Below are 14011 nucleotides of genomic sequence, written 5' to 3'. Positions count from 1 at the left end.
CCTAAGAGTGAGGAAAAGCATTTATCATAGGAAGCACATTTTATTCGATTATTCCTTGATAGTTGTGAAATGTCTTTACAACTTGCAGCTTTAAAGCAATTTGCCAAACGGCGTAACAGGGCCTTATTTCACAGTAGGCACTGTGTTTTAAACAAACGACATTTAAAGATTATCAGCAAATTATCATTCTAGTTATGAAAAAATGTCACATTTGTCGGAAAATGTAGTTTGTTGATCTTTGTGGATGATTGTCCTTAGAACTGATGAGATGGCCTTTTAAGTTAAATGAGCCACTGTTGACCTATGTATAGGGAGAAACACCACAAAAATAAATGTTCTGATTTTATTAAGGGTACACTAATGTATCTAGACCAGTGGTTCTTAACCAGGGTTCGGTGAGTAAGTCGCAGGGGTTCGGCGAAGGTAAAGAAACGTAGAGCCTTATTTTCGTACGCTGGTTAAATCTAGGCAAAGTGGCTTTTTTATACCAGGTTTTGGACTGATTTGCTCCCAATTTACAGGCTTAATCCATTTAACTGCTAGTCTTCGATCTGAAGGGAGGAGGAACTGGTTTGCGCAATGGACGGTTGACTTGCTCTTTGTATGAGGGAATACAGCAGACCAATGGGCAACGTGGTCTTAAATTTTGACCTGTTTGTGAAACATGCTGTCAAAACGAGAAATTTTGAAATTAAATTATTAGCTTGCTAGCTTAGATATATCGGTTTAAAATCTGAAAAAAATTGCTATATTATCTAATTCCGAAGGGTCTGGTGAATCCAAATGTGAAACTTGTGGAGTTCGGTACCTTTAGCAAGGTTAAGAACCACTGACCTGGACCATATCAGAGTGAGTGGGAGCAGTTTGCTCATTAGACCGTCGAAACACCTCATTGGGATTGGTTGTGCAACCAAATATTGGTGTAATCATTATTTTCCGGGTCCTTGTTCATTTGACTTTTTTTTGTAATTCTGTTTGCCTGTAAAATGCCAGCTTTCCATCTGTTCGTATGTCGTTAAAGTTCTACTTTTCATGCAGATCGTTACTCTTCTCCCACACCCATACACAAACACGGCAGGGTACCAAACAAATATTTCAAGTTACAAGCAATTAAACATTACCTTTGTTACAACCGTAGTATATTTCTCAGTCTGCATTATACATACTGTCTCAAGTGTCATTACATGGATGCCATTTTACTTCACACACTTAAACTATTATGACAGAAAAAAGGTTGGAATCTTGTTTTTTGTCTTCATAATCCAAGAGTTTTAATGATTTGACTTGAAGCATCAAGTTGTTTGCATGCAGTATCTAGTGCTATTATTTTACAATAAACGTATTTAGCAGTGGAATTAACAACAACTCAAAAATATATATGTATCCATCAGAATGTGATCTGCTGCAGTCTCCTAATGATTGAACAAACTGATATAGTCTGAAGATAATCAACTGTTAAAGTACATTTGACACGTTGACGTCCAGCGACGGAGCGTCAATGCCTGCCTGTTGAAGGTTTCTGGATCCAATTCAAGAAAGACCTGTGGATTTAACAAAAGCAATTTAGAGATTTGACTACACAATCCTACTCCATCTACAGTACACACAAATGTCAACATATTGATAACTAGATCATACATGTGTGGTGACTAAATGCTGATTCAACAATTCTGTACCGTCTGTGCATACAATTAAATATTATGAGGTGTCTACAAGATATCATCTATTTTCTTTTCTATTGTTCTCATTAGGATTGTTGGTGTGCTGGAGCTTGTCCCAGTTTACTTCGGGCAAGAGGCAGGGTTCACACTAAACAGGTAACTGGCCAATGATAGGGCACATAGAGTTGAGATTAACAACCATTCACACCTATTGACAATTTGGGAAAAAGAACCTACTAGGAGCTTCAGTGCTCTTCTTTATGCAATACTGTAAAAACAGGCTTTCCATATTTACCATTAGCGAACTTGCACTGCTTGAGCACCTCGCTGAAGCCCTCGCAGAGTTTAAGATCGCTTTGGGACTGAGCGCAGTCGATGAACTGTTTGAGCTCATAGGAACATGCTTGTTGTTGGGTGTTCTGTTGCTGGTAGGGGGATTGTGTCTGGTATGGCTGCGCCTGGTGGGGCTCCTGACACAAACATAACCACATCAGAGATTACAGCGATTCAACTCAACAGTATTCATGTGTTAAATGTTATTTAAGGGCATCCAAGGGCTGACAATTCAGCAATTTGAATGTCATCAAATGCAGTACATTTCACAGCTTTTTAATTTTGCTTGCAATGATTTAACACATGAGCTTTTCTTTATGGGCTCTGACATCTCTTTACATTCTCTGTATCTATGCAAGTCTCCAACTCAAGATTCTGATTGATGAATAAAATCGGTATAAAGAGATGTTTATTGACCTGGTATGTGACATCAGGCCGCGCGGGCTCTGAGCTTCCCCCACTGAAGGCGCCTGTCATCGCGTGGCCAAGAGTATGTCCGACAGCAGAACCCACAGCTACCCCAGCAGCAGTAGTTGCCATCTGGGCAAACATACCAGGCTGCCTAGGTGCTGCCGCTGGTGCAGCCACAGCCGCTGGAGGTGCATGCATTGGTACAGGTGCGTGGGAAGGAGGGGGTGGAGGTGGCGGTGCTCGGCTGTTACAAGATTGAGAGTAAATTGTCAATGGTATCACCTTCAACTTTTTATTTATTTATATATATTAGTCTTAATATGCTCATGCCGAATCACAAAACCAAAAAAAAAAAAACTCCCATGGGTTACTTCATGACTACACGAATGTAAACAGGTTCAATATCAAGCAGAAGATAACGTCAAATGAGATTACCCACCAGGGATTAGTGAACAAGATCTATTAAGTGTTTCCTAAAGTATAACCTATAGAATTAGCAAGACGTATTTTACTATTTCAGAAAAAATACATTTGACACTTTTGTCAATAATTTAAGTCTAGAGCGACAGCTTGATGTGTTGTCTGGTCAACAACATGACCTTGATAGAACAGTTGCCTCTGTTTGATAAAGAGAATCAAATCCCACACAAAAGGAATATATAAAGAAGTATAAAACAAACTAATAAACGATCTGGATGTGCTGAAAATATAATTTTCTATCGAAGGGTATAGTCACAGTAAAAGGGCACATGTTTGTGTGTCTGACGCAACTGTGAAGGCTCTTAATAATTGGCATCCCCGAAATTGAAATGTTACCTTGCTGGAGAAGGGATCCTCGAAGTTCGGCTTCTGCTTCCTCTAGGCATGGTGTCGAAATAAAAAGTTGTTCGGGAAAATGTGTCTGGTTAATAACACTCGTATAATGTGGCCTCCTTTCTCCTGCTAACGCTTTTATCAAGTGAGTAGCGACCTTTAGCTATTCCGGAACCTTCTGTGTTACATCATTTATCTCCCGGGTCACTTCCGGTGTGTTAGACAAGCGCAGTTACGTACAATTTTTTTAAAATGAATATTATTCATGACATTTTTAGGATTATATATTTTTGCATTTATTTTATCCAACCTACATCTTAAGTATCTCCACAAAGCACATTTGTAAATGAAACCAATGATAAATAACAAACACCAGCATTTTGTTTCAGGTTTTATATATTTATCAGCGTGTGAAAATAAATACAAAAATCCATTATTATTCCCATTTATAGCCCCCCTCAAATAGTAATAAAAAAAATATCAGGTCATATAACAGATTGTACAGATAATTGAGTCAGATTGAAAAAAAAAAAAAAGAAAAAAACGTACAAGATGTACTATTTCCTAAAATTAACTACAAATACTATTACTTCTTTATTAATGCATCTGTTTCTACCCTGAGAAAAAAAAAAACACTTCATTCAAGCTATATATGGATGCATGCTAACTCCTTTTCCCCTTCCTCTTTTTATTTGGATTTTTATGCCATTGATGACCTCCACCACCATGTCCTGATCGGCGCCCTTCCCAGGCAGGCATAGGTGCCTCCATTTCCCCTGGTCGTCCTCCTCTGTCCGGTACATGGCCCATCATTTTCTAGTCACCAGAGAAGAGTTATCTGGCCATGAAGCTTTATTTCCACTTAGAAAGGAGCATTAATAGTTGTTTTACCTTGTACACATTTGTACTGGTTCCAGCTTTGATTGGCTCAATGCAGGATTTATCCTCTCTAGCAGCCAGTAACAGAGGGAGGGACACTCTGGATGTAACTGCGATGGATGCAAGGGGAGGGACTGAGGCAATTGCTTCACTACGCTCCTGTGTATCAAAGAGTGAATCTGTTATGAGTTTCATGGAATAATAAATTCATGTAATTCGCAAAGGCATTCTATTTTTTGGTCTTGGGCAAGATGTCTGAATCCATTCATTCACTTTCTATAGTGCTCATCCTAATGAGGGTCACAAGTGATTTAGAGACAAACGCCGTACACCTTGGACTGGTCTCCAGTAAATTGCAGTGCAAAAACACAGACATCTATTCACATTAACCCTTGGCAATTTAGTCTTCAGTGAATTTAATCTTTTGGATCTGAGGAAGCTAGAGTACCTCGAGATAATCTATAGACTCTACTCACCTACGTCACAAAATGACGTGTCGCTGTATCCGGCCACCATATTGTCTGTCATTTTTTAGCCCTATTCTCAATGGTTTCAATTAGTCGTGCAATTTATAGAGCAATTCATGGAAACCCCGGAGTTATCTGACGCTGTAAACTCATTGGATGCGTTGCATAAAAGGCGTTATGTGGAAAAGCTTCAGTTTATCCATTCGCCAGATCCATATTTGATGCCTAAATCGATGTTTTTCGACCCGCTGTCTTCGCCGTCTCTGCCTGACATCTGCTACCCTGATATTTACACCTATCTTGTCCATACAAAATCAGCCTATTCTCACGAAAGTTTGAAAAACTTTAAGAGCTTGGAGGCTTATAAATACTTCGTTGCTGGTTGGGTGAAACAGGTCCTCGTCCACGAAAATTCGGCAGGAATCAATCTTGTGCTCGGGAAGGTGAGTTACGAAATTTTCAATTCAAAATCTTTTGTTCTTGCTAACATCCACTGTCAAGTCTAATGTATTTCATGTCATTTGTCAATGGAGCTCGGGCTTTTAATGTTTATATGGTTTCGCGATAGCACTCTCACTACGTACATATATAATATGTAATAAATATGAAGTGCGATAGCACTACTCCAGATTGTCCCTAGTTGAATTTTATTTTTTGGCTTTTGACCTCAATAGTGAAATTGTAAATTAATTGTATGACAACTGTCTTATTATCCCCTTATAATTATATATTTTCAGGTAGTTCGTTCACAACGTCTGAGTGTATGTTGTTGGCGATTAGCCTAGCAATGATCTTAATTGTGGTTGTCAGCCCAAAACCCTCAAAATATATATTAAATGCATCTTACCAGATATAAAATGACTACTACATAATCTGCGGTAATCGTTTGGAGCCCAGTTTTCTCGTCGAATTGCAGCAGTCCATCTCGCTCTCCTCTCCGGGTCTCTCGGAGTATAGTAGAACTTCAAGTCTCTCCGTCTATCTTCTCTGTTATTGCAACCGACCGCCACACACGCCTTCACCATTTTGATTATTAATGTTAACGAGCAGAATAACACGCTATAATAGGAGGAATTTACGTAGCGGTAATGCGTCAACACGACGAGTTGACGGACAATATGGCGCGGTTGTGACGTCATGTGAGTAGGGTCTATAGACCCCAATCACCAACGTCACACAATCACGTGATCGCTGTATTGTGCCGCCATATTGTCTGTCATTGTGTGTCCGTATTGTCATTGATCGTAGTTAAAGGTGGATTAATTTGGAAATTATGGAAGCCCCGGTGCTTTCAGACGCTGTAAACTCATCGGATGAGTAGCATAAAAGCCGTTATTTGGAAAAGCTTCGGTCGATCCAATCGCCAGATCCATATTTGATGCCCAAACCGATGTTTCCTCCCGTCCGGTCCCGTCCCTTGCGTCAGAGCTCGTCCTGAGACCACAAAATTTCCAATCATACTCCAGTTTATGTCACGTTGAGGAGTCGGGTACCAAAAATCGGCACCGGCCCGAATATAAACCAACATTTGGTCAGCTGAGCGTCACCGTTGTCACGATTGTAAAGTTAAACTTGACCGACAACGGGCCGGTGTATTTCGAAAAATAGCTGCCCCGCGTGAAATGTCCCCCCTGACGGGAGTGCTTATTTATAAAGCTTTACTGACGTAAAAACATCAAATGTTTTCATGAACGCATTACAGTAATGGATTTACGACTGTAAGATCAGTTTTAAATAAATAAATTACACAAAATATTTGTACTGTATTTTAGTAACAAATCGTGGACTGGGCCACATAACCATCTTTGAATAGAAATGTATAAGTCTACAGGTTTTCACGACCATATCCCAATGACAATCACATAGGTATGACATTTATTAGTTCAAGCAGAGTAAAATAATACATTTTCATGGTACAAGAAAGTCGTTTCTGTGTGGGCGCTCCCGTCAGGGGGGACATTTCACGCAGGGCGGCTATTTTTCGGCACAACACCTGTTGTTGTGCTCACATTCTTGCTGCGCGACCGCGGCGACGAGCTTCGTAGTCTCCATCTGATGATGTCTGCGATCGTGTTGGCATCATATTGATGTTTTTTCCGCTGTAAATAAACAAACTGTGCTGCTTTCGAGATTTGCCCTTTTAACAATGGGCACACAGCAACTACTAAAATGACTGTTTATCTCCTCTGTTACTGCAACCACCCACCAGACATGCCTTCACCATTTTGATTAATCAATGTTAACGATTGTCAGGAAGGTTTTTGGGTTCATTTACTTGGCGGTGATTCCTTAGACAAGCAGAAAACACGAAGTAATAGGAGGAATGTACATAGCGGTAATTCGTAAACACGATGAGCTGACGGACAATATGGCAGCACCAGTCAGGGGGGCGGAGTTGTGACGTCACATGATTGGGGTCTATACATAAAAAGGGACAACATACAAAATCTGTAAGAGGGGAGAGGGCCGTAAATATGAATCGAGAACCTCAGGACTTTGACGCAAATGAGCTAACCACAATATCAGTACGAGGTCCAATTCAAATCTACAACAATACCAAACAAACTGTATGTGTCATTTGATTCTCTTAGGCTAGGTTCATACTGCAGGTCTTAATGCACAAATCAAATTTTTCCTGTGTTTTTCTGACTCGAGTGAGGCATTAACTTAACAGTCTGAACGGGACAGGTCGCATGAAAGTGGACCATTTAAACTCCAATCTAGGCCACATTTTTCCAGAATGTTGCAGCGGTCTGAACTGTCAAGTCCCCCAAATCGGAATTCATGCAGCAATTACGTCAGCAAAGAGCGAGAGAGACGGTGCTACGTTAGCGATGGAGCTGTGCATTAGCGTTAGCACCTAGCAGGGAAGAGACCAGCTTGACAACAGTCATACAAAAATAACATGGGGGCGGGGTGTGTCTGTTCTCCAAATGAGCAATATTTCAAGATTGCTTACACGGCCCAGAGTTGGGGTAAACTGTCCGTATATGTGTGCGTCATGCACGCACGGTGCGTGCGTGCTATCAATCCATATAAACTTTGAATAAAAGACTAAACGGGGATTATTTATGTCTGTTATCTGTGTCCTGTTTTTGGAAATCAAAATATGACTGCCCTAGAATGACGTTGAGCCACCATTTCTTTTGATAGTCCACCTAGGGTTGCCACCTTTCAGAAATAGAAATACGGGACACCCCCCCCCCTTGCGCCCAAAGCTGTACAGGCAGAAAAAAAAAAGAGACATCCCCAAAATTCCTAAAATGCATAGAAATGTATGTATTCATATATATTCCGTATTGGTTCAATACAGAACACAATAATTAACTCCCAATTACGGATTGTTCCTTATTTCAAGGGACGGGTGGCAACCCGTCCTCCTGCGCATGCGGGCCATTTTGCACAGCGTGTCTCGGACTGTGAATTAGTGCGCATGCGTGATACTTGAACGGACTCAATGGAGAAAGGCAGTTTGAACAGGCACGCCAAAATAAAAGATATGACAAAAAAAATCTCAAATATGCATTAAGACCTGCGATGTGAACCTAGCCTTAATTTTATGTTCTTTTTACACAAAATTACATCTGGGCTTGTACTTGAAATTGCACTGAGCATCGTATTTGAAGTAATGTTTCCTGTCTGCCAAACTGTTACATATTGTGAAGGTTGCTGCATCCATCGAGCACTCATAACTCAAATACAAACTAATTCAAATACTCAAAATAAGAAATTTCAGTTTTAACAGCTCATGTCTTGAAAAACCCAAAATCTGATCACTCATAAATTGAGATCCTTTTTTCTTTAAACCTAACCAAGAGATTCCTACCTTTTGTTTTTCTCCCCATGCAAAGGACTCAAGTGAAACCTGAAAGCGTTTGACCATCATTTGCTGTCGACAGCTGTAGTCGTTGGACAGGACTCCATTGATCTTTTCGAGCTGGATCTGTGGAACACAGAAATGAATATTTTGTTTTTCAGTGAATCAGACAATAAATTGCTGGAATAAATTGCAGAAATCACAGTTTGCATACCCACTGCTCTGCATTGAGGCTGGAGTGCAGAAGAGGGTCTGTCATGGCTTCACCAGGAAGATGAGCAATTTTTAACTCCACCTGCATTGTAGTATAGAACTATTACATATCTTTGCAGTTTGCAGTGGTCAATATAAAGACTTTCTCTGGGAAATCAGCTCACCTTATGCAGCACATCAGAATATTGAGAGGATGCATCCATGTTAAGAGCGTGAAGTAGTAATATCCACTCTGCCTGCAACTCAGCCGAACTTGGGTCATCATTTGCATAGTGGTCTTTTTGTTCTGGAGAAAAGGCTGTCATTTGCTTCACTCTCTGCTGTTTTGCAGCTTCTTTACCAGCAGGTTCATCCTCAGACTGCAGCTCTTTATAGTTGATTATATGTGCTGCTAGCAATTCTGACACAAGGAACTCTGCAATGTTTCAAATAACACTTTAGTTGTTTCTGAATTGATTCTAAGGTTTTGAGGCAAGATCGTTTCATAAGACTGAAGCGTTTTTAGATCAACTGCTATGAAAGTCCTTCCTCCTTGTTTCTTACCAGTGATTTTGTTGAGGACAGTAGGTTCCAATATCTCTGAGTTCAACCCAGTGAGGGGAGACTGCAAGTCGGACAGGATGTTTTTCAGCTCTTTCACTAGAATGGCACCACGATTTCCACTTGAATCTGCAGTATAGAAATGACTCTTTATCCTGGGCACATTTTGGAGTATCAAATGGCGGTATCCTAATTCTATCAATAGTTTACTATTTTAATATGAATTTTAAAAAATGCTGTAACAATTTTAGTTAACACTAGAGATAGACCGATTATCGGCTGGGCCGATTATGGGCACCGATATTTGGAAATTTGACGTATAACGGTATCTGCCTTTTTTTTTTTTTTTTTAATTTGACCGGCCGCTATGAAAAAAAAAAAATCAATTTTAAACTGGGTTTTATCGGCTCAGATGCACCTATTAGTGACACAGCACCACGAGAAACGTGGGCATGGGTAGAAAATAAGTGAAGTTCACTGCTTTAGAAGTTTACTGGCCCCACTATCAAAACCACTGGCCCAGTTCAATACGTCAGTTACTGATCCCAATAATCACAAAAAAAAACAAAAAAAACAATTTGCTTGAATAACATGAATAACATTTATTTTTCTGAGGTAGATTTAATAAAAAGTACAGCAAAATGGTGCAGGTACGGTAGAGCCCAGTGCCTGGGCTTAAGCCTGTCGCAATATGCAATAATTCCATTTATCGCACAATAAATAAAAATGAAGGCGGTAATTTTTCCGCTGCGATTTATCGCCTCGCGTGCACGTGCGTGTGCGGCAGACGTGCTGTTAAAAGTTCGGATTCCTTGTTGCCTACTACGCAAAATGCATCTTCGTTCCAGGTCCGGCAAAAAATAGCGCCGGAGCCAACCGTTCCCATTATATCCTATTGTTCAACGTATACCGGCCGCGTCAGTGCTCCGGATTGACTGCGGACCATCTCGGGCATGCCGCTGTTCTTGGCGTGTGGGCCCTCCCATCAGGGGTGGCCTTTCACGTGGGGCGGCTATTTTTCGGCACAACACTGGATATTTACAACGAAGTCCGCCAAAACATTGTTACTGACTTGGCTGCTACGAACAACCTCGCTTTGACAACTGACAGCTGACATGATGAACATTGAGTGGCAAATTAAGAGCGCTATGCTTCAAACTCGTCCTGTTTATGAAAGTCAATTGTCATATGCTGGTGTTGTGCGGTAATGAGCAGATGTGACTGTGGCGTTCGCTAACTTTTTATGCGCGCACATACTAGATATCATGAAATAGCAAACTAGATGTCCTATGTGCCGTGCTATTGGCTACGTGAGCTCAGAGTGATTATGGGACACGTAGTCCATATACTACATCGATGAATTATAAACCACCATGACTGAATGGAAGTTAAGAAGGTCAAATTAATCCATACCAGTGACTATAGATAATACTACAAATATTGTTAATTCAGTACGTGACACTGATGGATTCGGACCACGAATAGGATGTCTTGCTCATGTAGTAAACCCAGCTGCTAAGTGAGCTGTAGCAATCAACAGTGTGCCCCGCTTCACTTTACAAACAGTAAAGATTGTTCTCAGCACTTTTATACAAAATTTACTCAGATCAGTAAGAAGTAAGCACATAAATATTATGCACTAAAATGCATGTTTATATGATGGCAATTTAATTTTTGCTCGTTAGCAAAAAAAAAAATACAATGTTTTTTTTTTTTCCAGAGCATTAAATGTATTGAATCGGATCGAAAATCGTGTCCCCTGTATTGTAAATAGTACCGAACTGTGACTTAACTGTATCGTCGCATCCCTATGGAACACTATAGCAGAAGCTATGAGGGGAAAAGTTTTCATTTGCCTAAATGCTGAAGATATTAAGTGCAATTTTATCTTTTTTTCTTGAAAAACACATTTTATTTATTCTGTGCGGTATTAATATTGTTGTGTTTTACTTAAGAGGCATGGTCTATTGTTTTCAGTTGTGATTTCTTTAAAAGTATTTTTGAATTTAAGAGTCAATGTTCATCGCGTTTAAATGGGTGTACTTGATCTATTATTATATACTGTTTTCTCACTGTTATTGTAAATTGTTTTTTTAAAAAATGGGGGGGGGGGCACAATAATATCGCATATCGCAATAATTTATGAGATAAATTATTGCACACTAAAATTTGTTATCGCAACAGGTCTACCTGGGCTAAGCTTTCCTGTCTTCCCCTTAACGCCCTCTGGAAGTCTCTTCCAGCTTGAGTGTCGTGGCAACAATTTAAAAGTCAAAGAGATGACCAAGGCAATGGCATGGCTAACGATTTTTAAGCTAGACTGTCGTTATGACGATATTATGTTCTTCGTAGCACTTGGATGAATTATCACGTTATGTTCATACTATAAGTTTCATACTCTTTAACTCTTATCTGACTTACTTGTCTGCATATGTGGGCATTAATCTGTACACATCACAGTAAACCTAATTTTTTGTCTTATCATAGCAAAGCTAATTACAGCGTTTTTGGCACTGGGACTGAAACTTTCTTTCGCTTTCCCTTAACTCCTCCAGTGACTTTTTCTTGAGTGGTCGTCCCCTCCCTGGTCCTTGGCCGGGTGCTGGGGGTTTCAGAAACAAGTCGTCTTGTAGTATAACGTTAGGTTGGTGCTTAGATACTGACAATCAATCAGCAGCAGTAATCAGGTTGTGCCCGTTCATGTGAGAGCAAACGAGCGATCGAGGTGTGATAACGCCCCACAGAGAGCAACGGCTGGCTGAATAACAGTAAAGTTGTATTTGAATGGGAATGCATAACGTCTTTAAAACACAGAACCACTGAGAATTAATGTGAAATAAGATTTTTTTTTTTTTTTTTTTTTTTTGAATCGATGCATTATTTTTACTGGCCCAGTGGTTGGAGCATTCTGGTGGGCCTGACGGTTTTAAAAGTACGTCCAAGCCACCGGACCATTTATATTGTCGACACCAGTTGGGGTTTAGTATCTTGCTCAAGGAAAATTAGATACGGTCATCAGGGCTTTCTTTTCTGTGGAAAATTTTGAGAGAGCTATTTATTTAACCTTTTATCCAACTTTATAAGAGAGGTTCCTGAGTCTAGAAAATTCAGGCACTTCTAGAGCTATTATTTTCAATTTGTGTGATTCAATAAACATGCTTTAGGCATTTAAATGAAGTTCAGTGATTATCGGCCCCTCCAACAACTAATAATCGGTATCAGTCCTGAAAACCCAGATCGGTCGATCCCTAGTTAACACTGTGAACAGCGTTGGAGTGGCTTACAACAATATTAAAAGCATACTTAAGGACTGTAACATCTACCCGTTTATTTAAAAACAACACTTGGGCCTATGTTTTGGTACTTAGAGGAAAAAGAGTGAGAAACAAAGCAGTATGTTAAAGAAATAAAGAATGGGTAAAAGTTAATGTAGAGTGTGTGTTAATGTGTGATTTTGTGGTGTTTTTCTTATATCGGCCAGTGTTTGAAATAAAACATTGACTGACTGAATGTTTCATTGTACTGTCTGTACTTTAATACCCTGAAGCTCCGGACACATAGACTTCAGTTGGGACGTGAGCCAGTTTAAAAGTGGGCATGGAAGTTCGTCACATGTACACCTCGACAAGCAACAATCGCTCGTGTACCTGTGCAGTTAAAAACAAAAGGATAAGTGTTTCATTTGGAAAATCATTAAAACAAATTTAAACCATGTTTATGTTGACCATTTAGTGTGCACTCAAAACGATTATGACCACTGGGGGTCCGTAACTGCTCAGAAAACAAGCATGCAACTACATATTACTTACCCAAACGTTTTAATTACAGAAATGACCCCGGGATTCCTGTCCATAGTTATTGACACTGTCTGTCAGAAGCTCAGTAAGAAGCGTGTTCATTAGCGTTCAGATGTTTACTTGCATCACTTCCTGATTCCAAAGAAACGAAGCAAATTTGTTACACATTGCCACCTGCTGCCTGAAGAGTGGAGAGACTGGAAGTACTGCAGTAGTGTAGTCATAATTACGGTAAATATATTTATGAAGAACATTGGGGAACCATAAATGCAAAAATAAATTCATTTAAATTTCTGTTCGTAACTTTGAAATTTCGTTTGTGCTATACAACAAAATATATAGGTTCTGTTAGATCTCCTTTAGTTTCAGTATACAGTAGGCTAAATGAAGAATGATTATCAATACCAAAGTGACATATTTTATGTGCCACTAGATGTCTCTACAGATCACAAGAGGAAGGTTTGTCTGTGTCTGATGGTCTGATGGTATTCGTTGGTATAATTCAGTGCTTCTCAATTACTTTCTGTTACGCCCCCCCCCCCAAGGAAGACGTAAATGTTTCGCCGCCCCCCCACCCCCCCAACTCTGCTGCCACTGTAATAGTATCATTTGTCTATAATATTACTATTATAAGTACGCCTCTGACTCATATTCTGTCCTTTTCTTCTATTACAGAAAATAACATAGATCAACTTATAAAGTCTAACTTTATCAACATTGTTTTGTTTGTAACAGAAAAGACTTAACGCGCATCAATTTGCCTGAATTAAAAAAAAAAAAGTCACATCCAAACTGTAAAAATACACTCAAGGTACATTTTTAACATTTGATACTGAAAAATAAAATCAGTAAACAATAACAAATTCAAATTGATTAGAAACATTAACTCATGAGGACAATATGCCAAAAAATTTGACCGAAAAAACAAAACTGAATAGAAGAAGGAAAAAAAAAAGTGTCTTTGGACAGAAGGACAGTTTTTATTTTCGCTGCTCGCTGCTCCCAGTATCACCTCCAGTTTGCAATGGTGTGAGTTATTTTCCACTGAGCATGCTAACAGTGCTCACTGGTTTACTTATA

The 14011-nt window shown here is 39.6% G+C and overlaps 2 protein-coding genes across 2 annotated transcripts; both read right to left on the bottom strand.

Annotated features, from left to right (window-relative positions):
- Positions 1 to 20: 20 nt before the first annotated feature.
- Positions 21 to 3412, bottom strand: chchd2 (coiled-coil-helix-coiled-coil-helix domain containing 2). Its single transcript, XM_057838852.1, has 4 exons — positions 3222 to 3412; positions 2412 to 2649; positions 1957 to 2131; positions 21 to 1541 (listed from the first exon to the last, which is right to left on the bottom strand). The coding sequence occupies exons 1-4, from the start codon at positions 3269 to 3271 to the stop codon at positions 1531 to 1533; spliced, it is 474 nt and encodes a 157-aa protein (XP_057694835.1). The 5' UTR covers positions 3272 to 3412; the 3' UTR covers positions 21 to 1530.
- Positions 3413 to 3741: 329 nt separating this feature from the next.
- Positions 3742 to 13063, bottom strand: im:7138535 (uncharacterized protein LOC797998 homolog). Its single transcript, XM_057838848.1, has 8 exons — positions 12944 to 13063; positions 12675 to 12781; positions 9138 to 9263; positions 8759 to 9009; positions 8596 to 8676; positions 8391 to 8507; positions 4110 to 4256; positions 3742 to 4034 (listed from the first exon to the last, which is right to left on the bottom strand). Exons 1-8 carry the CDS (start codon positions 12985 to 12987, stop codon positions 3882 to 3884), a joined length of 1026 nt encoding a protein of 341 aa, XP_057694831.1. The 5' UTR covers positions 12988 to 13063; the 3' UTR covers positions 3742 to 3881.
- Between the last annotated feature and the right edge of the window lie 948 nt (positions 13064 to 14011).

This window comes from Corythoichthys intestinalis, chromosome 6 (assembly GCF_030265065.1).
Source record: "Corythoichthys intestinalis isolate RoL2023-P3 chromosome 6, ASM3026506v1, whole genome shotgun sequence".
NCBI lineage: Eukaryota > Metazoa > Chordata > Actinopteri > Syngnathiformes > Syngnathidae > Corythoichthys > Corythoichthys intestinalis.
This window is presented reverse-complemented; position numbering and strand designations above follow the sequence as displayed.

What these genes read in the sequence shown, in the direction of transcription:
- chchd2 (XM_057838852.1), bottom strand. Translation starts at nt 3,271, where the DNA reads ATGCCTAGAGGAAGCAGAAGCCGAACTTCGAGGATCCCTTCTCCAGCA. An exon ending in AGGATCCCTTCTCCAGCAAG is followed by an intron (nt 2,650 to 3,221) that starts GTAACATTTCAA and finishes ATCTTGTAACAG; the next exon opens with CCGAGCACCGCCACCTCCAC. An exon ending in GGCCTGATGTCACATACCAG is followed by an intron (nt 2,132 to 2,411) that starts GTCAATAAACAT and finishes TGTTTGTGTCAG; the next exon opens with GAGCCCCACCAGGCGCAGCC.
- im:7138535 (XM_057838848.1), bottom strand. Translation starts at nt 12,987, where the DNA reads ATGGACAGGAATCCCGGGGTCATTTCTGTAATTAAAACGTTTGG. An exon ending in CATGGGGAGAAAAACAAAAG is followed by an intron (nt 4,257 to 8,390) that starts GTAGGAATCTCT and finishes TTTGATACACAG; the next exon opens with GAGCGTAGTGAAGCAATTGC. An exon ending in CCAGTACAAATGTGTACAAG is followed by an intron (nt 4,035 to 4,109) that starts GTAAAACAACTA and finishes TCTGGTGACTAG; the next exon opens with AAAATGATGGGCCATGTACC.